The 26135-nt window shown below is 44.7% G+C and overlaps 1 protein-coding gene across 1 annotated transcript; it reads right to left on the bottom strand.

Moving 5' to 3' along the window:
* Positions 1–12068: 12068 nt before the first annotated feature.
* Positions 12069–24479, bottom strand: LOC112457631. The gene is made up of 4 exons (XM_025020803.1): positions 23671–24479; positions 18738–19050; positions 15373–15450; positions 12069–14848 (listed from the first exon to the last, which is right to left on the bottom strand). Exons 2-4 carry the CDS (start codon positions 18894–18896, stop codon positions 13784–13786), a joined length of 1302 nt encoding a protein of 433 aa, XP_024876571.1. The 5' UTR covers positions 18897–19050; positions 23671–24479; the 3' UTR covers positions 12069–13783.
* Between the last annotated feature and the right edge of the window lie 1656 nt (positions 24480–26135).

Below are 26135 nucleotides of genomic sequence, written 5' to 3'. Positions count from 1 at the left end.
CTGCCTCTTGAAGCGACTCGGAGACTTACGCGCGTAATTAAAATTCTTCACGAAAAGATAAATGAAATCCTTATCGGGATGGGGTTAAAACACGGCCGCCGGCTGGATAATAACGCGTGGCTTTATCGCTATCGGCCGTAAGCGCCGCTACCGACCGCAAAGACGGTAAGACAGTTAACCCGTGAAATATTCGACGTGCGACGCGACGCGGATTTTGATTTACGCGCGCGTTAATTCCCGAGGACGAAGAGGGAAGCTACTGTGAGGGGGAAATCATATCCGCGACAAGTTGCCATCTGAAGAAGAAGGAATCTGAAATGATGCGCGGCCGACGAAGCCGCTGGGCGGTTGCGTTCGCGACCGGGTGAAGGTCGCGCTGACGGATTTATGATTCATCGAGGTTTTTCGTCTATAATATCTTTTAAGGCCTGACATTTGTTTGTCCAAACAAATGAAATGGCAAATCAGTGACATATAGGTGTATAAATTACCTTTTTTTTAGAAACAACATTTGTGACTCAAAATTTATATTAATATCTTGCAATTAAGGAGGTTCTACAGGTACTCTCTAGTCAGTTGAGAGATGAAGAGAAAATCTTCAAATTCATCGATTCTAAGTATTCATAAAATATTTTCGTGAATTTTGATGACGTTAGAGCTTATATCATATCCATATTAGTCGAAGCGAGGAATAATTAAAAATATCGTGTAAGTGCTCCTTTGACTCTGGCGGCTTATAATGGAAGAAAATGTGGTAACGTCGCGAACTTGACAGTTCTGCTCATATGACCGTGGTTATTTCACAATTTCACATAATTCTAGAGCGAGTACTTCTCCGTAAGCGCTCGTAAACGTTAGGTGCTTAAGTTTGAGGTGCTGTCATACTGTGGTGCTGTACTGGCTGTACACTTTTCACGCGGGTGCAGTCGCTGCGACATTGCCAAATCTCCCTTGTTATTCGAAGCACGCTACGTGAACTGTGATATGGCCTGTTTCAATAGCCAATATCACAAAATTTTACGCGATAACCCTTGTTTTTCTCGATATTTCTGAAAAGCTTAGATTAAGATCTATAAGAGCTCCGTTTTTTGAATCTCTGGTAGGTTGCCTTTATATAATTAATATCTCGTTTCCTGTCTCCAAGAGCCCCTCTGCCATATGTAGCTTATGTTAAAAACTGTGATTTCAAAATTCATTTTCGCAAATTTTTACACGGTAACCGATGCTAAAATTTTTCGAGCACTTTTTTCGCATCTTAATTTATACGTCCATAAAGTTTTTTCCAATTTTTAGATACATCCATTATCTGTAGAACCTCCTTAATCATCTTCTTATAGCTCAACGAACGAAAACTGTATTATGATGATACGATTCTGCAAATTTTGTAATGCACTCTAGTAACTGCTGGATAGTAATCATGGATAATGTTGCTTTCACGTGAATAGCGAGACCGGGATGAATTTCTGGCTAGGGGCCAGCCACCATTTTCCTGCGGCTTTGGTACCGGAGCCGTGGTACCCCATTATGGGGCACCAGGGCCCTACTTCTGCGCGCGTCTATAAATCCGGCGTCGCCGGGGGGACGAGACGTTCCCTTCGCGCACGCGAATGATAAAGCGTCCGGCGTAATATTTCAAAATGGCGCGGCTACGTACTCGGTAGATGGCACAGCTCGATATTATTTAGCATCCTGGGGTCGCACCCACTTAACCCCATCCCGCGGACGAGCGAGCGCGCAAAAAGGGCGCCCACAAAGACAGAGAATAAGTTACCTTAGTCCGCGCGAAAGGACGCGCCACGGCATACCCGCCGTGCGCGGCGCAGGGCACACGGGGCCCCCGGACGCGGGGGCCTTAACGGCAGCGCATCGGTCGCACGCGGAGGGTCCCTTATTGTGTCCGGGGCCCTGGATGTGCCACCTTATTAATGGTCACGTTTCGCGGGTGAGAATTCGCCGCGGTGACTCTTCGAAATCGAGTCGTGTGCGCGCCCACAATTCTCCCTTTGCTCGAAACGGCTAAGACATTCGTCGTTTTTCTGTATAGAATTATTGCTCCGTCATCGACATGTAAATACAAAAATCATAAAATCAATATCACTCAGTTAATTTGAATTAAATTATTTATATTATTTAAATTATTTAAATTGAACCGGTTAGACTTTTCCGCTCTTAAATATTAAATACACAATTTTTAACACCTGCGTCCGTTGTTCGGGGGATACGGTAAAGGCAATCCATCTATGTCGCACTGCATCGAAAAATCTGACTGGCCGATGGAAAGTGGCCTGAACATTTTTTTATATACAGAAATGTGTACTCTTAATTATAGAAAGTGAAAAATGACAACGAGGAAGGACTTAGGTGACTTGCATTAATTCCTTAGCGTCCCACGCACTAATCGCATCTTCTTTTACGGAGACGTCCTCCTTTTTCACGCCTCGCACGCGAGTGAGACGACGCGCGCGGATTTCGACAGATAAAATATTTCTCGGTCGTCATAGACGTTCCTTATCGTGGGCACGGCACCACTTTATTAATGGCCGGTGCGAGCGTGCGTCTCCTCGACAGCGGTACCTGCGCCTACGCAGTAACTTTCGATCGAGAAACTTTCGATGACGCGCGACCAAGCGCATCGTTAAATATACTCCCTCTCTTTCTGTCTCTGTCTCTTTAGTAATGCCAAAAAAAAAAAGATTCACGCAAGATATATAAGCTCCGAGTCGTCGATGACTCTTCGCGTTTCGTATGATCGATCACGAGTCTTGCGGAATCGTTCGAAACTTCCGCATAATTGGGATGAATTTGTTTCCGCCTGTCAATGTTACATAAAAGTAATAATTAGATATACATACTTATGTATAATTATATATTTATGCTAATACAACTAATTAATTTATGGTATGTACATTTGTGAGACAAATGTCCATATGTGATCCATCTTGATAGATTATTTTAGATTTGAACTTTAGATGAAAGTTTTGGATTTAAATTTAATACACGAGTATCGAGAACGTTATCAATTAACGGTTATCAATTATTTAACAAAAATATATGGATAATAGAGAATGTTTTTAATGAAGACGGTAATAAATAAAGATTAACACGAATATTTTATTCCAAATAGCAGAACGCTGTAATCCGGCAATTAAATGAAGCATTATTTGTCTGATTACAACGTGTGTCGTATTAAGTAAATTAAATATATTAAGTAGAAAATTATACAAACGAATTTGGATCGTTATCGTTGTGAAATGTTTCTATATACATAAATATTCATTTAAATAAGATCGTAAAATAAAATTGAGAACACAAATGTGAATTCGCAGGACTAAATGTTCGAGCACAAATAAATTGTTAGATTTACATGTAAATTTACGTTGTATATTACTATGATTCGTAACTGCCTTAATCATATTCGAAAACCATTTCACCGCATATGTATTGACTTAATTGGCAAAATCACCCAATGCTACATCGAATGATATATATCCAAAATATTAATATATCATGCGATAAATATTATCACATGCCTCGGTGGTCGAATTGGTACGACGCCCTACACGGAACGAGGGAAGTTCCAGGTTCGAATCCTGGCTGAGGTAATAGTTTTCGCAATAATTTCTTTACAGTTTTTAGATAATTAAATCGCGTCGATTTAATTCCGGGGAGGGTAGGGTTTTTAATGTTCCAACGATAGCTGTGTTTCAGTCCGACATTTATCGACTCGCAGTTTTAAATTGGAATATATATGTGTATTCATTGCTTGTAATATATAATTATAAGCACTAAGAACGAGCTTTGTTCGCTAGTCCCTTTATGAAATTATTAATATATGTATTAATATTTCCATTATTTTCATCCACATTGTACAGCGAAATAAATTAAGGTAGTTCTCTTGTCCTTATAGTAGAGAAAGTCGATTTTCTATAGATTTTCTTGAAACTGTGAATATACGTTGATTTAGGTGTGCTTCATGCGTGGTATAAATTTCAGTACCTCCTCTGGTATAAAAAATCAAGATACTGAGCCTCAAAGTTTCAATTTTTATCAAAAAAATTTAAAAATTTAATTTTTTAATTTTGGTATTTTTTCCTTATAGAACTCGACGAGAGGAGCAACTTTGGTCCTCTTGGCCAACCTCGCATCTCTTACCGTTTGGCCTGGAAAACCTTTTCATTAGTAAAAGTTGAAACTTTGAGGCTCAGTATCTTGATTTTTTATACCAGATATAATTTATACCACGCATAAACCATACCTAAATTAACGTATATTCACAGTTTCAAGAAAATTTATAGAAAATCGATTTTCTCTAGTATAAGGACAAGAGAACTGCCTTAAACTTCCTTTATAAATTATTGTTCGATGATTCATGATTGTTACACTCGCGCAAAATATTTGATCGCGTTAAATAATCGTTAAAACATTTCACGTAATCTGACTGAAACTGACCGAAGCATCCTGTTTCTAAACACCGCGGTCAATGCATATTCAGAGTTTCACATACACGCGCAATCGACTTTAGACGCGATATATGCGCCTCGGGGCTATTTTATGCCGAGGTATGCAAATGTCGCCAATAAAATCTGACGGAGCGCGAATATCGCCACCATAACAGCCGTTAATCCTTCTGTCCGAATCGCGAGTTACAGAATCATGTTTCGGACAATGAATAATAGGTTTATCAGCATTTTGTGGTGAAACCAGTTGACTAGCCTTTATTAATTGCACTCGAATGTTATGGACTATCAGACTATCACGCGCGCTGGCTGTATTATAATTATTGCCGGTCCAACGTGTTTCTTATCCGCGACGCTTTGACATGGCCGACCGATCGGGGAAGACCGATGATAATTTAATGCGAAACGATAGCGCGACTCCCATCCCAATTTTTAACCGCCTACACGTGGCGTCGCAAATTCTCTCTCGGCGTTACGAACAACTGTTAGACAAAATCTCCATGAGCCACTTTTATAGCTTAGCTGCCCCAATTGGAATCTATGGCATCTCATATCTCACGAATGTTAGAAAGCTCGAGAGAGTTTGAGAAAGATTAAGTATCCACACGTCTCCTAGACATTCCAGAATTTACTGCTATTGTGAAAAGAGCGGATTATACAATTCCTTTATTATTTATCTGTGTTTTTATTCCTTTTTCATTATAATATATTTTATTATATAAATTCGAAGGCCGGTATAAATACACATAATACACACACAATCAGGTTTAACTGCGCACTTCTTGCATAAATTTTTGCAAGCAAAATCGACCGATCACAATTTACTTTTTGGTGGAACTGATTAATGACTTGGCCGCTCTCGTGTTTTACAAGCAAAATTTGCCACGTGTCATCGTTTAAATTCATAATTTTTATAAAAATTTATGAAGAGATTCTAATTTCTCAAAAATGATATTTCTGAAATCGCGGACTTAAAACTTAAGAACTCGTAATCTCTGTAAATAAAATTGTTTTGATCTTGAATCATTTGAGGAATTTTTTGCTTGCAGGTTAATTAGATGAACATAAAGAAAAAGATCTCCGAATTTTATAGAATAGACAACGCACTATGTGAAAATCGCCGAAGCTTCGTGACACTCTCTCTTTAGCATCCAACTTCGACTGTGATATCCGATATCAAATAAATGAAAGTATCGATGCCTCATTACACGAACGCTATAAATATCTAACACCTATTCTCGCAGTTATCTTTCTTGATTTAATCGGCAATACGTTTGCGAAGAGAAAGACGCTATTTACATTGCGCCGAGGCCAGGCGACGCTCCGTCTCTGGTGGCCCCGGCGCGACGACGGCGACGGCGACGGCGGCAGTGATGGTGACCGATCAACGACAAAACCATCGCATCTCGGTACGAAGCGTCGCGTCACGCCGAATCGCCCATTAGAGGAGCAGCGCTGTCTCGTCGCTCGGAAACGACGCATCCCTTTCTCATACACGGCAGCGATATTGGGTTTACGTCCACTCAAGGATCCTCTTACGACGATGCGTGCGCAACGTACCCAATTAGCGGGGCCGCGCAAGAGAGCGACTTCTCTCCCTTTCTCTCCATCGCCTCGTCTACTCTTCCGCCTCCTCTACTTCCCGCGCTCCCACCGTACACTTAGGGTCAAACGCTCGTAAACGTCCGGCGAAACGCTCGAGACTCGACCGGACTCGCTCGGCTCGACTCGACTCGTCTTGACTCGGGAGAGTCGAGACTCGACTCCTCGACCCTACCCCCGGAGGGAGCCCCGGCCGGAGCAGCAACGTCGAGGCTCTCCGGCTCATATATGAAAAACGTATTATGAATTTCCCAGCGACCAATAGGAGGGAGCACGGGATAGCTTCGCTCAGTGACCCCGGATTGTCAACCTTAAGCGCGCGTCCTCTCCTTCGTTGCTCTCACCTCTCCACGTTTCCTTCTCCTCCCTACGCTGCCTCTCTTCTGTCTTCTCTCGCGGCCAGCTTTCTCTCCCGCTTCTTCTTTTTCCTCTTCTCTGTCTCTTTCACGTGCCCGGCCAAGCCCACAGGCCACAGGTGTAGTAAACCTCTTTACCTCACGCACTCGCGCGTAATGGCCCCTCTTACACTCGTGCCGCGCATCTGCCGACCTTAGTGTGTATCGTGCTACCTTCGCCAGCCACGATCCGCGTTTACTTCTTCTTCTTCTTCTTCTTTCTTGCCGTCCTCTGGTTTCTTCTTCTTCTTTCCTCTAGTCAGTCCTCTTGCCCTCCGATCTACCTATCTACCTACCTGGCGTATATGACATTAGTGCGCGGCACGCTCTATTGTTCACTGATTAAAAATTCTCCGTCGTTCATTGAGATTCTGTCACTGTGGAAAGCCAAAGAGCGACGTATAGTATTATTTTATCGTCGGTATGATCTTTATAATTTTTTGATATGCATAATGTTCTGTCCGTCTTTTTAAATATAAGCAACAAGCAGTGAACCGTGGCGGATCAGAGCGAACGATTGTCAAGGCTTCCGTGAGGACCATTAATCCGACGTCGACAAGTCCTTCAACGGCCCTGACATCACTCGGCCATTAAAAGGAGCGAGGGTGAATAGAAACCTGGTCGGAATTTCGCGGGGCTGAATATTAAATCGGCCGTGCTTAGTCAGAGCTGACTGAAATAAAAATACACCTCTGGCGAATTTTATTATACTTTTAATGGCTATTACTCGTCATAGATGTTGTATTCTATCAGACTACTACCGTTATAAATGGCTCTCGAATCGCGGAAGGCTCGACCGTCATTGTTGAATAATAAAAGATCTCACGCTGGCGAATACTTGATTCTCAGTAAACGTCTAATGGATTAATCATAATTTTATCATTCAAATTTCCGTTAATGTGACGAGGGAGAACTAACTTCCTTCAGGGAGATCGTACCAGAAACAATCGCGAATTATGGGACGCGTGATGGAACGCGCTGCCGGAAATCAAGGCAAGGCGGCGAGGCTGATTGCCCTCGCTGGACTCGATCAAGATTGTCCTCAGCATCCGCGCATTAATCAGCGTCTACAGCGAACTACAGCTATGTCTTCGGAGGAGCGGCGGAGGAGAGGAGGTGAGGAAGGAAGGACGGAGATGCGACATGACACGGCGCGCGAGTTCATGAGCGCGACGCGAAAAAATTCGAGACCGCCAGAAGGTGAATCCTATTCTTGGCTCTCCGGAGTTGTCCACCACCATTCATGAGCGGGCCTTCGCCCCGTCAATGAACAAGCAACCGGTCCTGCTTCTCTTCCGGGTTCTCTCCTTCGTCACTCCCGTCCCTCCCTTTATGTCTGTTCATCCGTCTGTCTCTCGCTTCTGGTTACCCCATTTTTCTGTCTCCGACTTCCTTTCCTTCGCGCTCTCGCTCTCAGAGGGTACAGAGAGAGAGAGAGAGAGAGAGAGAGAAAGAGAGAAAAAACTTTATTAATTTATGACAACCCGGACTATCCTATATCATACGGTTTTCTCGTCGGGATTTACGTAACCCATCTAGAAGGCGCGAGACGAAGGGGAGAAAAAAGAACGCTCGGCAATGAGCAAATACGCCATTATGCTGCTAGCTCGCTCGTAATCCGAGAGACGTCGGAGATCGAACGGTTCTCAAGTTGCGAGGATAAGAAAATCAGATGCGTCTTCTTCTCTCTCTCTCTCCCTTTCGAATAATCGCGCAATGACGTGGTCGTGATTTTTAGACGTCTGGCGACACGAGACGTCCTCGAGACGGGACCTATTTTGACACGCCGGTAACACCCTGATTACCTGACAGGTGTGAATGGGAAGAGACGGTCCCGGCTGAATCGGACGTCTTGCCGGCGTCATCCTCGGCAATAAAACGACATGCCGCTGAGAAGGATTCGCACGACAAAGGTCGAAAATATCTGGTCGACATGGCGCAAGAATTACTGGGAAACAAGAAATCTCCATGCGTAGCGAATACATCGGGACGCTTCACAACGCGCGACACCAAGAGTAATCAAACGGCAGCCTTATTCGATTAATAACGGAAGGAGACGTTTCGTACGAATAGACGGATTAATAGATAAATAGAAGGTTAATTTATAACGTCGTTGCGCGCATCAGCCGCGGATAAATAACGCATCGCAAAAACGCGCGCGAAGAACGTTTACGACTGGAAAGATATACGGCGTAAAAGATTGTTATAAAATTATTCAACAATAAATAACCGCGGTGCGGAAAACTTTGTTACGATGAGCGTAAAACTTTGAGGATGATTTTGCGTGCGGAAATAAAAACGGCTGACATTAATATCGATCCTTGCGCGATGCGCCGCGCTGTCGCGTTAAATGTACCTGTTACCGTATCCTGTTATACCTAATAAAAGAGAACCGTCTTTTCGAAACCGCAAATAGACGCGTCTTCAGGCTGATTAGTGTCAGAAAAGTGAATGAAGAAATGTATATGAAGAATGAATGGTACACGACGTGAGGAGAATTAAAAACTCATAAAAAAATAGTCAGAGCAGGAATTAGCATAACTTTAAGGACGATTGAATGACGAATATCCTCGGATATTACGTTCGACAAGGTGTCAAGATGATTAAATGATCGAATTCTTCGACAATATCGACTCGATAGACGTGATTAATGATTTACAAGTGCACTCAGCGCGCTTTTTGACACTATACGTTTTAAACCGATCGATCACACTTGTACCTGTTAAATATTTTCTGATGATTCGATGACCCTTATCGACTTGACAAATTTTGGTCATCGACATACTAGACATGCGACATACGTATTATTTCATCAGCGAGGCTCACAATTGATCTTTTCTTTTTTTAAATCCATTATAAGAATAGGACATTTTATTGTTATCCTGAATTCGCTAAATATAGATTGGAAAAAACTATTTACGAATATATCTCTAAATATTAAAAAATACAATGTTGCTTTAAGTAATCATGCATATTTTAATTCAGTCATTTTTATTATTTATGAATTTTAAAAACTTGCACATGAAAGTCACAACGTCAAAAATTTTATCTTTACATATTTAATAATTTTAATTAAAAAGTACCACAGTACAATAATTACATATTTTTAAAAATTCAAGATTTCGACGAAATGATATAAATGGTACAATTACATTCTTGTCTACCGTTTTCTCTTTATAATTCATTGTGACTGTTATACTATTTTGATTGCAAAAGTTCTTAAAAATTTTGTCCCAAAACAAATTAAATTTTTATTATTTTCTGTGATCAATCATAAGTAAATATACACATATATATATCAAGATATAAAAAAATCGTCAAATTTTGACTGACACGGGCCCCTGAACAGCCACGTGTGACATATGTTGTTTCTCGTCGCATTTTTACTCGGCGCACGCCAAGGCCCGTCTTTCAGAATATCTGAATTGGGCCCGACAGGAAATGCCCGCGGGATAGACATCGAGTGAGACTTCTCTTGTCTCTCCTGAGTCAACACAAGCAGCAGCAGTCTTATCCACTCGGCGATTTTACAGTCGCGAGGTTACGAGTTTGAACGCGCATACGCAGGTGTATGCGGGCGAACATCTCATATTGGTGTAGATGCGTGCAATATGTGCCGTCAATACCGCGCGTACGCGCGACCGTCGTTGAGGAGGAGGCCCTGCGGAGGGATCGAAATGCGGAAACGCGACTCTCGAGTAGCGACTACCGTTGAAACCTTCGCCAACGTGGCTCGCTCATGGCGTGCCGCGCGAGAAGGGAATCCCGCGCGCTAACGATAACTCGCGCGGCCCGCCTCGCGTCGGGCGTTATTAAATGTGTAATGATAATAATTGTAACCGCCGCGCGCGAATCATTGCGTTATTTAATATCGCGTATATAACAGGGTCCCGGTGTCGTAATAAGCGCGGCGAATTAAAGGGTCGGCGAATTAAACGCCCGGAATCGAGATGAGAATAAAAGTGCTCGTTAAATTAAAAGCAGCCACCCGCATTGTGTGTGCAATTTATTGGGCCGAAGCTTAAGCGCTCGGATGATTATATCGCATTTAGGAACGATGTAATTTCCAAGAAAGAAAAAAATTGTGCACGGCACGTTTACATTCAGCATTACAGCGGCAATTAATTTGCAAATTGCAATAACTGTGGTTATTATATTTTCAACGACGAAGAAATATTTTGGAATGGTTCAATTAGAAATCGCGCGTTTTCTATTACCGCGTTAAGTGATTCGTAAACTCTGCAGTATTAATTATCCTGCGCAGCATGGAAAACATGAATCGTCTGTTCTTTCATTGGATATATGCGAAAACATGCTCGCAATATGTACTAAGCGCTATTTGAGAGCTCTAGCAGCGGGGAAGGCCATTTTGTTCCGCGAGAATATTGACAGAGATCTCGTGTCCGGGGGCTTGCGCGCCGCAAACACGATTTTGCGAACTTGCACGTTTCGCGTTGCACAATTTATGTTGCCAGACATATTACGTTCTAGTCTAACTTGGAGAAGTATCTTTTGCAAATACTCGCGAAGCCTACGGAGGCCATGCATAAATTAAACAGGTATTAATACTACAGCGGACGTTATTGTCCAGCACAGTTGAAATTCAAAGCGTTCGGTGTATAATACCAAGTGGAATGCCGTCGATGAAACCGATGCATTACAATTTTAAAACCACATTTAGATAATCGAGATATTTGTGTTCTTCATAAGACACAAGGTGCCATATGCGTTTCATCGTAAAATCGCTAATAATGGCACATCGACGAAGAATGCGTTAATGTACCTCGCGAAGGAGGTCGCGCGCGTTCTAAAACAGACGAAAACTTTCCTTTAAGACAAATCTCTACAGACTTGGGTCGTGTCGCCAAACGTGAATTCCGGCCGTGATCTCTCCTCGAGGATTGCGGCACGTCGAGGTTCCTCGTGGCGACGCGGATATTCATAAATTATCGGGATCTTCGCAAGTGCGCGGAATATTACGCGCCGAGACGGGAAACCACCTCGATTTCGACGACTATAACGTAATTAGCAATAAAACTTCCGCATGCGAGAAGTATACGCGCTTCCTGGTACGTCGCTCGCACGCGCTTGTTTCCCTCGCCGTCTTCTACGAAGTCCCTTTTTTTTGCGCGCAAACGTCGAACGGTGCTCCGGCTGACCCGGTCAAAGGACCTTAGGGGGAGAAACCTTACGATCGATATACTCGCTGAACTTTTAAGAAAATTTATTGTCAGGCGTTTTCGACGTCCTCGACTCCGGGACGCGGGGAATCGCATCATTCTTCCCGAGGTGTCGCGTCACGTCGCGTCGCGTCGGCGTGAAACTATCGAGAAAACGTGTTTTGCGTAGTATATCAAGGCGGACAAATTTATTGCTGGATAAATAACATCGCGGATATGATGATACGCGTCTACGCGCGCACGTTATAATATTATACACGCGCGCGCGTGTTCGATAGCGCGCGGCGCGAACGTGAAATGTGAAAGACGCGCGAGGAGACGAAAGTAATCGAATACCGTCTCGCGTTAGGAATGTAGCGGAGATCGAGGGTGAGGGGGGATCGATGAGCGGTGGAGGGATATTAATGAACGGCGATCAAAGGTGTTACACACATTCAGGTATACAATATTCTTTATTTCATTTTTCGTACTCTCGACTCGGACACTCAAACGGTGCCCAATGCCTCGCGCGCGTATCGTCCGATCGTTGGCTACCGCACTTCCCGCGTATCTCTCTCCTCTTTTCTCTCTTTTCTTTCTTTTTTTTTGTACTTGAGCGCAACTGCGGATCCCACCGCGGACGATCGGCACGATCAGAGCGTTTCGGAACACGATTTCCCCCGCGCTTGGGCTCGATATGATCCCTGTTCGTCCCGACAAGACTGTCGAAAAATATACATAAGTTACGTACTAAGAGCACTTGGAATTCGCAGAATCACAATTTATCCGGCGCCTGGATCATCGTCGTCCGATCATCTCGCGCATCGCCGTCGATTTCTTTTTTCTTTTTTGGCGCGAATCGATGCGAACGCTCGGATCGGATCGAACGGCGTCCGGGCCTCGGAACACTTTGCCGAACGATTCGTCGGCGCAATAGTATGCGCGAAGCACTCACTGGCCATCCCGCCGTGCGTTGTCGCCACGCCACGCACGGTAAACGGTTACATATCGTTTAACGTTAAACTATCACCGGCGGTTCTTTTTCTCAACCGCCGTTATTTTTTAAGGCACCGCTTCAAGCTGGTGCTTACGACATGCGCGATTCATGATTCGTGGATTCGCGTGGATTCGTGATCCAGCAGTGGAAATTCGTCGGTTCGCCCGAATGTGTGAACCCTTCCACACAATTCGCGATTCGTAGCCTCGTTCGTTCGCATAGCGCAGCTTTTATACACGAACGACTACGAATGAATTGATTTGTAGTGTTTCACGCCCTTTCGACTTCGTCGATATACCGGTCCGCGCTGGCGAATTCAGCGCGTGAATGATGAATGACGAATGCAAACGCGACGAATATACCCGTCCACAATATGTACGAAACTCCAATACGAATGGCGGAATCGCGAGTCGCGCATAGTCTGACGCCATCAGCTTCGGTAAGGCACGATGCGTCCGTCGTACGTTTTCTCCGACGAAAGAGAATGTATCGCGAGCCGATATATTCTCCGGTCGCTTCGTCAATGTGCACCTGCCGTCGGGGTACGACCGGGCAAAAGGGACTTGTGTGTCGGCTAATACCGAGCGGCTTGAGCAATTTTCATCGATCGGACGATCGCCGATCGTAAAGCCGTTTATGCCGGCTGGCTACGCGCGGCACTTCTTCAGCGTAGGCCGACCGCGCTCTCTCCCCCACCCCTTCCTCCTTCCTTCTGCTTTTCCCACTCGTGTCGTTCCAACGTAATCGTATTCGGCTACTCCTCTTTTCCCCCTGACTCGCCTTCTCGTTTCTTGCGCCGAGGCACCTTTGACACCCGGCCGTGCTTCTCGCTCGCCGCGTTATTACGATGTAACTGTACCTTCTTTCACCCTCTCTCCGCATCTCGTGTGATTCGCGCGTTCTTCTCCATTCTCATCTTCACCGTACCTTTCTTTGCCTCCTTCTTCCACTTCTTCCTCCGTCTCACGTTATTTTCCCATCCGTCCGTCTTCTCTTCCTTTTCTTCCACCGCAGGAAGGGGCTTCGATCGTCACCTTCCTCCTCGACAAATTGCTCTCGGCGACACTGCTCCATTATCCACGCGGATTCGGAGCCGGTACCGGTAATGATCCTTCCCGATCGAATCGAGTTCGATTGGCTGAGCACTTAGCGAGCACAATTTGGCATCCGAGGTCATGTCTTCCGGGTGAGGTCCAAGGGCGGTCCGGTGTCCTGTTGAAGCTCATTCTCCTCGCTGTTGCTCGACTTCTCCTCCTCTTCCTCCTCCATGCTGCCAGCGTCCACATCCTGTCCGTCCGTCCGTGTGTCCTTCATGCTGAGGTCCATCGGCTCCTCCTGTTCCGGCCCGAGGGATCGCAAGAACGTCAGACTCTTGTCGTACGCGACCTCTATCGAGCCCGCTCTCGGACATCGGTCTCGTTCGGCGGGGTCGCGGTCGATCTCGCGGCACTCACGATTCTCCTCGCTTCTCTTCGTCGGCGACGGAGTCGATCGCGGGCTGACGCTCTCGCTGGACGAGCTCGACAGGCTGGTTGCCATCTGCGGTGGACCCACTTGATTCACGTAAGGTACGATAAAGCGTTGCTGGAACGGGAAGAACGGCGCGTTCAGCAGCTGCATGTGCGTGAGCGCTGGATGAAACAACGGTGGGCCCCGCCACATGGGAAACCTCGAAACCTCGGGCCTGAGCATCTCGTGCGGAGCCCTCGGGAGATCGGCCGGCCTCAGAATCGCTTCCTGGCTGGTTCTCGGCGGGATGTCGGGTGACCTTAGCACCGGAATATCCGGCGGCCTGAGCGCGCCGTCCTCCCTCTTGGGCAACCGATCCGGATGGTGATGATGGTGCAGGTGATGATGGTAACTGTTCGCCGTGGTGGTCGCCGTGGTGACGATGCCGACGATGCTACTCGCGCTGGTGTTACTGGTGTTCTCGGTATTATTGTTATTGTTGTTATTCGCGGCGTCTAACGAGCCAAACGCCTTCTCGTACGCAGACTTGGGATCTTTGATCAGGCGATTTTGCGCCTGCTGGGACTGCTCCTGCAGTAGGCAGTGTATCTTGAACCAATTGGAGCGCCGGCCGTAACGCGAGCCGGACTTGGACATGCCCACCATCAGGCATTTCCGCAAGCGGCATGCCTTGCAGGCGGTGCGATTCTTCTTGTTGATCACGCAAACGCCGCCGTTCTTGCATTCGGAAATGCTACCCAGATTGTTGTAGGTGCGCCCGAAGAAGGACTATGCAACAGAAAGCGAAATGGGCGCGCATTGGTCAGTCGCGATTAACGATTTGCACTTTCGCTTTATTAGACACCAGGCGTATGGGAGAAACGCGCATTGAAATAAGCGTTTAGCTACCTGTTAGTAAAGCTAAATTGTCAGCAGTCGAAAGTTTCGCGAGGTTCAGCTAGAAATGCGCGTACAATTTATGAAGTACAATTAAGCCTTTGAACAACAGCATGCAGATCCAATTAGTAACAATTTTTAATTTGATAATGAATTGCCATCGTCTGATTTTACCGAGATATCCTCGCACCATCGCCGAATGACGATAAAAAATCGCATCTCCGACATGTTCTTTGTCCCTTTGCGATTCTACGCGATTTACATAATTTTCGGCGCAAATGTCTCGCGTCGCGAGAAACGCGTAACGATCGCAAGTCCTTCCTTTATCCTGTTTTTTTTTCTTCCTTCGTTTTGTTACCAGAGAATAATGATACGGATGAATAGCCGTGGAAGAATGGCGACGCGAAGATACTGACCTTGCAGCCTTCGCACGTGAAGGCCCCGAAGTGAAAACCCGCGGCCGGCTCTCCGCAAACCCTGCAGAGCTGATTCATCTGCAACAAAAAGATGCGACATGTGGTTACGCTCGGGACCTGAGGACGTTCAGTATGTGCCCGACGATCGCGCCTGATCCCCGTACAATATCTGCCAATCACGGAAGGGTTTCTCGATCTAATGCACGCTCTCGAAACGCAAGATCGGAACAACGAAGAGCACTGTGATAGGATACGGCCGAAGCTTTCTATTTTCGATACAAGATATCACTTATGAAATCATAATCGAAAAAGAGCAAAACGATTTAATAAATATCTTTTTTTACACCTCGATTTTTGAACGAATAACATCTAAAATTACCCAAATGTATTATTCTTTTCAGTATTTTCTTTTAATATATAAATAACCCTCAAGAACGATATTTTTATCAACTTACTTGCATGTGTAAAATATTGATTAATTATTAATATCTTCTTCAATGCCGATTAAAGCGAGTCACAAAATTGAATCAAGTTCTTGTCTGAATAAGCATTATAGATTTTATCTGATATATCGTAAACTAACATATAAAATGCTTGTAAGATATTGTCTATGATCCAATTTACGCATATAAAACGAATTACAAAAATCAAAAATCTATGTGTGTGATAATATTTTCAAATCGTTAGATCAATTACATTATCTGTATTATGTTCAAAACTGACCAGCGAATCTATATTATTTCCTCACGGTACGTATTATTTAAACGTGCTATTTTCTCCATTTTGCATTACTTTACATTAAAAATAAAGTGACAATTCATTTATCAAAAAAAGAAATTTATTTCTCTGGCTTTTTTTCACAATCGATTGCGATCTGAGGTCATCCAGAGGATTCTCGGATACGATCTCGCATTAATATTATCTACAATCCGACTACAATCTGTTGTCGAACAGTGCGAAGTGCGATCGCGGCCGATCCGCGCGCGTATTGTAGCCGCCAATCAGCGCGAGCGCGCATCTGCTCCGCGTGAAGGATCCTCGACGGTGACGTCGTGCGGGAGAGAAGGACTCTTTCTCTTCGTTCGCGCGAGGATCAGCGAGGGGTCCATTCTCTCGCCGCGAGAAATCGCCTTCCTATTAAAACCTAGTTAGCCAGTCATTACTAGACCGCACAGCTCCCTCGCGGCCTGGAGGCGCTCGGCTCGTCGCGAGAAAGGCGCGGAGCGTCGAGAACACGCGGATTGTGCGAGGATGCGACTCTGTTCGCGCGGATCTGATTCCAACACGAAAAGAATGCGCGTTAAAGTAACGGCCGCCGCTCTGTCGTAACCCGACGAGAAATTGATCGCTCACGTTTACGCGAGTGGGAATCGTCGGGGACGATCGAAACGCGCGCGCTTGCTCGAAATCCTCTTCACCCGTCACGCGGGCGTCGCGTCGCGCGCGGCCAGATGGGACGACGTCGCTCGCGGTCATTTATAACTTTCACAAGTAAATTTTACGATTCATTAATATTTCGGTTTGTTGCGCGATTTGCACGGATGGTGAACAGCCACGCTTAATGATGCCTCTCCGGATTCGGTTTCGAGAACGCATGTATTAACGCGGGATAACGGCAGCTCGTGCGAGTTTATATCGCGTCGGATCGAACGGATTTAGGCACCGCGTTCATCGTACACGGAATTTGATTACAAAACGATTACGCGAGCAAGCACTTGCGGTGAGGTTTTCGCGCGACCTAAATTCGTCCATCTATTTCGAGGGAAAGGAAGTATATTTCGACGTAACGACTCCAACAAATTACCACATCGATGCCGGTAAACGCCGCGTGATACCGCGCGGAAATACAATCGCTTTTTTTTCATCCGTTTCGCGGGATAAAAATTAATCGGCAGCCTCTCCGCAAATATCCCGGCTGACGGAGATTTCTGCCGATCGGCGCGAACGCTGAAACGCAGACCATCAGGCTGTGGCGCGCGGGTATTCGAAAACGACTTTCGATCTCATTAACCTGGGAACGTATGCGCGCGGTACGGGCTGATGACTTCTCGCGGAAATGACGGCGAGGAGCAGCGACGTGCAGACCGAGGTAGGAGGCAAAAAAGGTTAAACGTCCAACAGATGACGCGGCTATGTCACCTTGGTTCTAATCCCCGCAGCCACAGACCGCCACACATCGGGACGCCGGACGGGACTAAATAACGCGCTGCTCTCCTCCCGATCCGTGCCGCTTCTTCTCCGCATTTTGCGGGTAATCTGCATCGCTACGGGAACGGTCAGCATCCGTTTGAATCCTTCCCGTCGCCCACCCACGTCCCACACACGAGAATCATCTCATTAAGTGCCCGTCACGAGCGACGCTGAATGAAGAGGAGAACGTGCCGATATTATGTTATGATGGCCTTTTTACGTCGCGTACGACGTCACGTTTCTCCTCTCTTTCGGGGTTCCCATCGTTCCCTCGATTCCGTTATTTCCAGGCCTCTCGGTTAGCGATTTAGAATAATCCGGCCTCGTGTAAATACCAATCAACCCGTTGAGCGATTAACGATGACGAGCGTAAACTCGCGCGATTTCTATGTGTTTCCAACCCGATCAGTTCGCGAAAGACACTGTAATTTAATTGAAACGCGAGACCCGCAATTAAGCACACTAAATGCCACAGAAATACCATATTTGAATAATAAGAAAGACCGTAATTTATAGTAAATGCCACCTGACACGTGGATCTCTCTCGTTCGACGATTAACCTTACGACATTATTAATATAAATATTACAAATATTCAAGTTTTTTTCGTCATTCTATTATAAGTGAATACACAGCTAGTGCCCGCTTTTTTTGGAAAAAAAAAGGTATTGCATATATCAAATTGCATATTGTACTCCGAGAAGAATACTGTCACAACTCAAAAAATTTGACTTTGAGTTAAGCCCATAAAAAGTGTCTAAAATGTGACGTGCTATATATAATGTCACAAGCCTATATACAAAATCCGCTGCACAGGGCAGAAATGTCATTATTCTTTCAAAGTTTATGTCGAGATTTCCAAAATGAATAATGTCACAAGTGAATTGACAAGTAAATCACAACAGATTTCTTCAGTATCTCGTTCAGTATACAAGTTTCATTATCACAAAATATCATAACTGTAATTGCATAACTTAAGTTATTTCACAACTAAAAAAAATTGAATTAAATTTGTTTTTCCTTTCTCTTGAAAATTGTGAATTTTTGAGTTGTGACAGTATTCTTCTCGGGGTGCGATATGTCAAAAATAGATTGACGTTATATTGATCAAGATAATTACATGTCCTCTTCATTTTTTTTAGGACTAACGATCGAGAGAAAAAAAATAAGGCTCACCACGTCGGTGTTGGCCGCTGCCGATGTGATCGTCGACGTAGGCGTCCACCACCCTGGGGTGGCGGATGTCGCGTTGGCGATAATACCAACACCCGTCGCAACCGAGATGGATCCGCTCCCTACCAATCCTGCCGGTCCCGACAGATCGCCCACATCCATTCGACACGTTTTAATCCCTCGATGTCAGCCGTCCTAGCCTGTGACCCGACCTACCCTCTTTCCGCTTGATGTAGCGAGCCAACATTTTGTTACACCTCTCGCGTGTCGCCGCGCTTATCGCTGAAACGTTCACGCGCGGCGCCTGACTTCCGGTCTGATAAAGAAAAAAAAAGACGAACAAATAATTCTCGAGAATAATCTCTCGATAACATCTAGTGTCGCTTGTTAAGTGATGATAATAACTACTTCCTCCAAACAAGCTTCGAATATTTTATCTATTACTGTTGCTCACCATGCATGTTCGAGATCATAATATCTTATTCGAATTCGGCGATTCATTCGCTATATAATACATTATACAAGGTATTTGCGTTCTGCAGGAATGCCACCTCCCAGCGACGGAACACCCAAATGTACGCTAACGGCGTACATATCTCCCACTATCAAAGCGGTATTTTTACGGCGAACGAGCGCTCAAGGTGGCGTATATCAGCGCGTTGTATAATAATTATTCCAGAATACGAGCGAGTGGATCGCGGACACAGAAACGCGAGAGAGACAGAGAGAGCGCGGTCCACCGAAATCGGCCGAACGTTCTCCCCGAGATCCCGGGTTCGGTATCGCTCGAGATAACATGTCGTGTTTACAACGGTGTAACGATACGCCATCACCAATGTTAACGCAGGCCGCCCTGCGAGAGACGCATAAATACGAGAGCTAATTACTGCCACGTATTAATTTTCGACCCGCGCACCACGTGGGAACTCAACCGGCGCGTGTAAACCGTGCACACACTTCTGATTACCGAGGTTTAATTTCAATTCGTCGAAAAGAAACTCGCGTCGGCCGCGCAACTCGAGATGGAACGGCATAAGTAAATGTCACAAATATACGTCGTGGAAACTAATGTATTCCGTCCGTTGCAAAAAGTAATTCAAAAAGTAAATCTCCGTGCTCCGGGTTTTTCAGAAATAATCGCGACGCGGTAGCCCGGAGAATTAATCCAGTTCCAAGATGCGATTTGAAAGTAAACGTTAATTGAGGATACTGAGATTTTCCCTGGTCGATCACAAAGCCACGATTAGGAACGCGGTAATTGGCGCCGCCGCGTTGAGTTAATCTACGCGATCTACGGAGTAATATTGGCATATAATTGCAACACGATCGCGTTATATATGCGGGAATCTATAGCAGTAAAGATTATACACGAGATTTCTAGTATTCATGGGTTATAATTGAAGCACGCGAATTGCGTTAAGTTCTACGAGTTTATTAAGTTTAAACTGTAACGCGTTATAAGCTGCGATGGCATATGTTAAGGATAATTGCTGTATTTACTCCAGATCATTAATGGAGACCTTAACGAATAAGTATCCACCAGCTGACGAAGCTTTATTTATCCAAAACTCTATCGATTCGCAATAATTTGACGCTATTTAAAGTGTAATCGTCTTAGTACAATGTTGAAACAATAGAGATTCTTCTTTATTTTCGCTTCCAGTAATAATTCATAGCAAAAATGACTTTTGAACATCCAATAACTACATATCCTACAATTGCTATACCGACTCTATTTTGCAGTATTTGGAAACATTTCTATAAGAATAGTTTGTTCCCGGGATGTGATCAATAACAGTTCGGCACTTAACTAACGAGAAATTATTGTTTACATACTTCATCAGTACAGTACATCAACAGTACATTTACAATAGTACATTTACAACAGTACATTTACAATAGTACATTTACAACAGTACATTTACAAAATTACCTTTGCGTGATCTCGAGAAGAGGAAAATAATTGCCGTATGGTGTAGAAACAATATGAGGTGTACTTTAATTTAAAAAATCGTCGCAATATGACTGAACGATCGTTTTCGCGAGCGATCGGACGAGCGCGTTGCTCCCGCGCGCGCGTATTATTAAAATAAAATCGGCGTACTTAATCGGCCGCTTCCGTGACAAAGAGGAGGCACGCCGCCGCCGCCGCCGCCGCGGCCATCGATAAATTTTATTGCGCGCCTCTCATCTTTCCGCGCTGACTAATGACAAATTAATTAACAGCCGTACATGCCCGCGGAAGACCGGTTCCGTTGAATACATCGTCGCCTCGCCGCGCTCCGGCTCCGATAAATCCTTGTTTTCACGGATTAACGCGCGCGCGCGGTGGTAGCGCAATTGTAACGCGGCGATAAACACGATCGTTCGCGGGAGTTACGGCAACGATGACGGCAATGACGACGGCGACTGACCATCGGGTGCCATCAGGATTTTTCCTATTTGCGTTTTTGAGCCACGTTCACGAGCGTGTATTTCATTAGCCGCGACGCCGAAGGACATTCGTTTCCTCACGTTTCGCGCTTGCGATTATTACCGGCGCACACCGTCATCGCCGATATGTTTCAGCTGTCATCGTGCGATTCCACGTCTCTCGATATTTACGCGTATCGCGGCACCATCCTTGAAGAATCGGGAGAAGGAAAAATCGTTTCTTCTTCGTACGAGACAAACGTAAGCGCGAGCGCGCGCGCGGTACCCTCCCGCTCGTTCGGTAATAAATGGTTGCGTGAACGATCAGCACGAATAGTTTTATTACGAGCCGCGCGGCGATCGTAATATCGATTGTAAGCTTAATCTGTGAAATAATTAGGGTATTAAAGCGTAATTAGCGGCGCGCCGGTGAGAGATAATAGCGCCGTATGGCACGCATGGTCAGATGTTAAATCTTCGCCGCAACGGCGATCGATCGACGAGCTTTGACATTTGACGTTACGGAACAATGTTCCGCTCTGCGTCGCATTAGTGCTGGTCTACAACCTTGCTTTAAAGAGTATTTAAGCTCTATAAGCCGTAAGAAATTGACCAATCACAGTGGAATATGAGGAAAATCCTCGACTGTGAGTGGTCAATTTCTTACGGTTTAGAGCTTAAATACCCTCTAAAGCAAGGTTGTAGACCAGCACTTAAAGCGCGTTCCGTTGCGGGTCGAAGTGCGCCCGATCGAAACTGAGAATCTCGAATTAATTATCTTACCGGTATCCAATACGATATACAAAAGCTTAAATATATTTTCCATACTCCAAAATATCTCGCTATTTGCCGGGGCACGTGGCATCTAATTAATCCGTGAAAGATCGCGCGCCGATTTATTGAAATATTTCGAGGCACGCAAATTTATTTCGCGATATAATTTCTAACGGTTCCTCGTGACGATTCCGTTGCCGATTTGTTGACTCTCTTATCGATTCCTCCAGCTTTGCGAAAGCCACCGCCACTCCTATTTTACTATTAATAATTCGATTGTCCGACAATAATTTTTCTCCATCTGACAAAGATTTGTGTTCATGATCAACTTGCCTCTACTCATCTTCGTAATAATAACGATTAAAGATGAGATACATTCGTGCGTCAAAGACATCATCCATATACATTGTGTATATATAAACGTCACTTCTCTTTCTTTTCCTTTTTTTTTTACAGTTTCTTCTTTTCGCCGGATGAACATCTCGATCGCAATGGCAACCAATGAGTGACAAGCGGACTGCAGCTTTAATGAACCGGTTATAAGCGGCACGTCATACGGATATCAGCACTGGCTTGCAGACAGTTGGAATTGTTGCGCGCCCCCTCCCTTCTCCCTAAGCTGTGACAAATTAATCGTAACTGACCCGCGAGGTCTGAATCGATTTTTTTCGTGTAACGGCACCAGTTGCTGGCTTGTCAAATTGTTCGCAATCGTGTACGTTATTAATCGCGAGCACTGAGATCGACCTACATAAGTTACCGCGAACTTATGGCTATAAAGTACAGTATTTATATCGTGGATATAAAATTTTTAATTGAGAATCTTCTGCGACACAAATTATCATCGTTTTAAAAGCTTCCGTGTCTGAATGCCGAAAGCGTCGAACTTATTTCTAAGATTTAGCCGATATATGTTAAGTACGCAGATTATAATTCGATTTCAACGCGAGAGATTAATTGAGGGTGAGGTAACAGGTATTTGATAAATGAAATAATGGAAGATTGCAATTTTGTATCAGAGATATCGTTACGTTCTTGATCGAGACGGCTAAATAAATGATCGTGCTATCGTCATCTGACACTACGTCAAACTTGCCACAAGAATATAACGTCACGTTTGTTAATTGCTACTCAGTAAATATGAGAGAGACACGGGTGTTCATGTTATATCAAAAAATTATGATATAAGTAACCGAGCGAAGATAAACTTTAATCTCGCACGACACCTGAAATTTTCTCGCGCGATTGTGTGAAATGTCACTGGAATCTTGATTCTGTCATTCAAATGACAATCCAACTAATCTAATTCACTCGATAAGTCATCGGACATATTTGCTTTTAATAAATTTAAAAAAGAGCAGAGAAGCGGTACCGTTTAAGAATATTGAAGAATATGTAGAATAATAAAAAATAAGAATGCATAAGGAAGTATAGGCGGATCTGCGAAAAGTTTCTTAAGCTCTTCCGCAAAAAATCGATAATTGATCAATCTCTTATAAAATATTTCTTATAAAGTTGTAAGCTTTCTTCTATTTTTATTCCATTAAATCACTATAATAACAAATATGCGAGAAAAGAGGAAAAGTGGACAGATTGTAATAGTTTTACTTTTACGAGTTTTAGATCCCCATCCATTCTTTTCAGAAAACAAGATAACTGACAATAAGCTCAAAAGCTAGATCTGCCTATAATACGATTCCGCCGCACACTGGCAATTTTAAACCTACTGTATATATGTCAATATACATACCTACGCGATGTTCTCCACACTTGCGTTTATTCCTCTTCCTCTCGATACACTTCCGTATCAAACCCTTTAATTATCCGCACCGTCCGCGTCGCACCTACGGACGCATGTCAGTCCGCCGTGACAGCACACGTCATTGCCTTATCCAGCACAGAAAGCACACATTCGACACACGCTCTTCATCCACGCACTGTGTTGTCAAACAGTACGTGATAGTTCTGTTGTTATACGGTAACGTCGCGATTACACCAAATCCGATATTCATCTATACGATACACACTGGTGTCGAAAATATCCTCCGGCAGAGAAGAAACGCGGATCATCCGTCGGGAAGAATCACAGTACGAGGATATCGCCCTCCGCGCGGATCACAGTAGCCGAGTGTCCTTCCGATATCTCCTCGAGATCACTGCGCGCGCGATGCTCCTACCGGAGCATGCTGGAGAACCACCACCGATCGAGATCGATCGCGATGCTCGATCGCGCTCGGGACTACGTCGCGCGACTTTTCGACGGTTTCCGTCTGACAAAAGGAGACGGACGGACGGACGGACAGATAAAACGGATGGGAGGAACTGGGAGGAAGCGCGCACGGGATGATACGAGAACAAGGAAGAAGAGGAAACGGTGTCGTAGCTGGCTGGCTGGCTGGCTGGACCGCCGGCCGGCTCGGGGCGTGCGCTCGTGTAGCACGTGGCCGCGAGACTGAGTATCCCTACCTCAGGCACCTTCGTCAGTCCGTTTGTCTGCCTCGTCCTTATCTCACCTAGCCAGCCGAGAAAGACTACCGCGGCCTTCTCGCGACTATACTCGCTCCGTCGTCCTCCTCGCTCCTCGCCGGCCCGATCTCTCTCGCGCCGCCGTCCTTCCCACTGCCGTCCTCTTGCTCCTTCTATCTGTCTATCTCTTCCGATCTTCCCCCATCTCTTTCTCCTTCTCCCTCTCGATCTCCGCCTCGCCGCAGCATCCGTCTCTCCGCGCCGCGCGCCGCGTTGGAGGCAACACGGACGGTCCAGCTGTTTCCCTCTCGCTCGTTCGCGCGCTCATTCCTCTCCGTCATTCCAGTTGTTCGTTTCTTGTACTTTGTCCCTCCGCCGTCTATCCGCCTTGCATTCGTCTCTTTTCCCCACCATCCAGCTACAACCTGCTTCTCTCGCGAGGAGCCCACGATTCTCCCGCGACCGCGAGGAGCGACACCACGTATGCGCTCCTTCTCTCTCTCTCTTTCTCTCCCCCGGTCCCATACAACTGCCCTCCTTCTCGTCCAGCGGTATTTTATGCAGATTTGCGGCACAGAATTCCGTTTCGCTCTACAATGCCGTGATTCTCTCGAAAAATCATGGGATCATCCCTGTGCTTAAATTCGCGTTCGCGGAACACGTGAAAACGTCGATTTATCGCCATCGCAAACAACCAGAAAAAGAGAAAAGAGTCGATTGCACGATGACAAATCGCGAACTTAGAATACTCGCTATCACGTTATCGCTCTAATAACATAATCTCAAAACAGTCGCGTAAGTGGTATCGGTCATCGAAAACTGAGTCAATCGAAAACGAATGCAATTGATTGTGATATTTGCATTTCATTGAACTGATATATAGTGTTTTCCGAAGACTTGTAAGTCGAAAGGCAAAAGTAAATTTCGGGCATAATTTTAGACATCGCTAATGTTCTATTAATCCCTTATCCATGATAATGGTCGTGATAATAAGTGGATACATGAGAAGTAAGATTATAATTATGTGATGCACGATATCTAGTATATAATTTTCGAAATAACAATAACTCTTGAGATAACTCCAGTAAATAACTGCCTCAAAATAGAGAGAACTTCCAAAAATAGCATTAAGGAAAATAATAAAATTTTAATTATAGCGTGTATATTCTAGATTCCATTTATATTGTTTTCTTAAACTGAACCATTATAGATGATTTTATAATTGTATTTATCACGATACAAAGTCAACTTTACCGTAACAAACTCATTCTATCTCTTACATAATACCGAGAAAATTATTTTATCAATTTGTGATGATCATTCCCAATCTCGTCCTACAAGCTCAAAATTAAGAATGTTACCAATTCAAGGAAATTTGTTTTCTACATTGTTTTATACATTCTCAGTGAAATAATCAGAATCATGGTCTCTCGGATCAAATCGAAGAACGTGTGAGTTATGTTGCGGAAATTGCGTTGACGCAGTAAAACAAGGCGCGATGCAACATTAAACAGTGATTAGTGTAACTATAGCAGTCAGCCATCTCGTAAATGTAATCGAGGAAAACACTATCACATCGTATATGCTTTATTGCTTGCGCATTTTTTCTACACTACACCAGCCGACCTACAGGTGTGGCTCTGAGTATACGTAGATCAGATCACTATCGCGGTAGCGCACTTAAATTTGCAAATGTTCGCGCTACAATTACAAACATTATGAGATGCTGCAACTGTAACGAGTTTAACT

Source organism: Temnothorax curvispinosus, unplaced genomic scaffold (assembly GCF_003070985.1).
Source record: "Temnothorax curvispinosus isolate PA1 unplaced genomic scaffold, ASM307098v1 QBEX01008001.1, whole genome shotgun sequence".
NCBI classification, from domain to species: domain Eukaryota; kingdom Metazoa; phylum Arthropoda; class Insecta; order Hymenoptera; family Formicidae; genus Temnothorax; species Temnothorax curvispinosus.
This window is presented reverse-complemented; position numbering and strand designations above follow the sequence as displayed.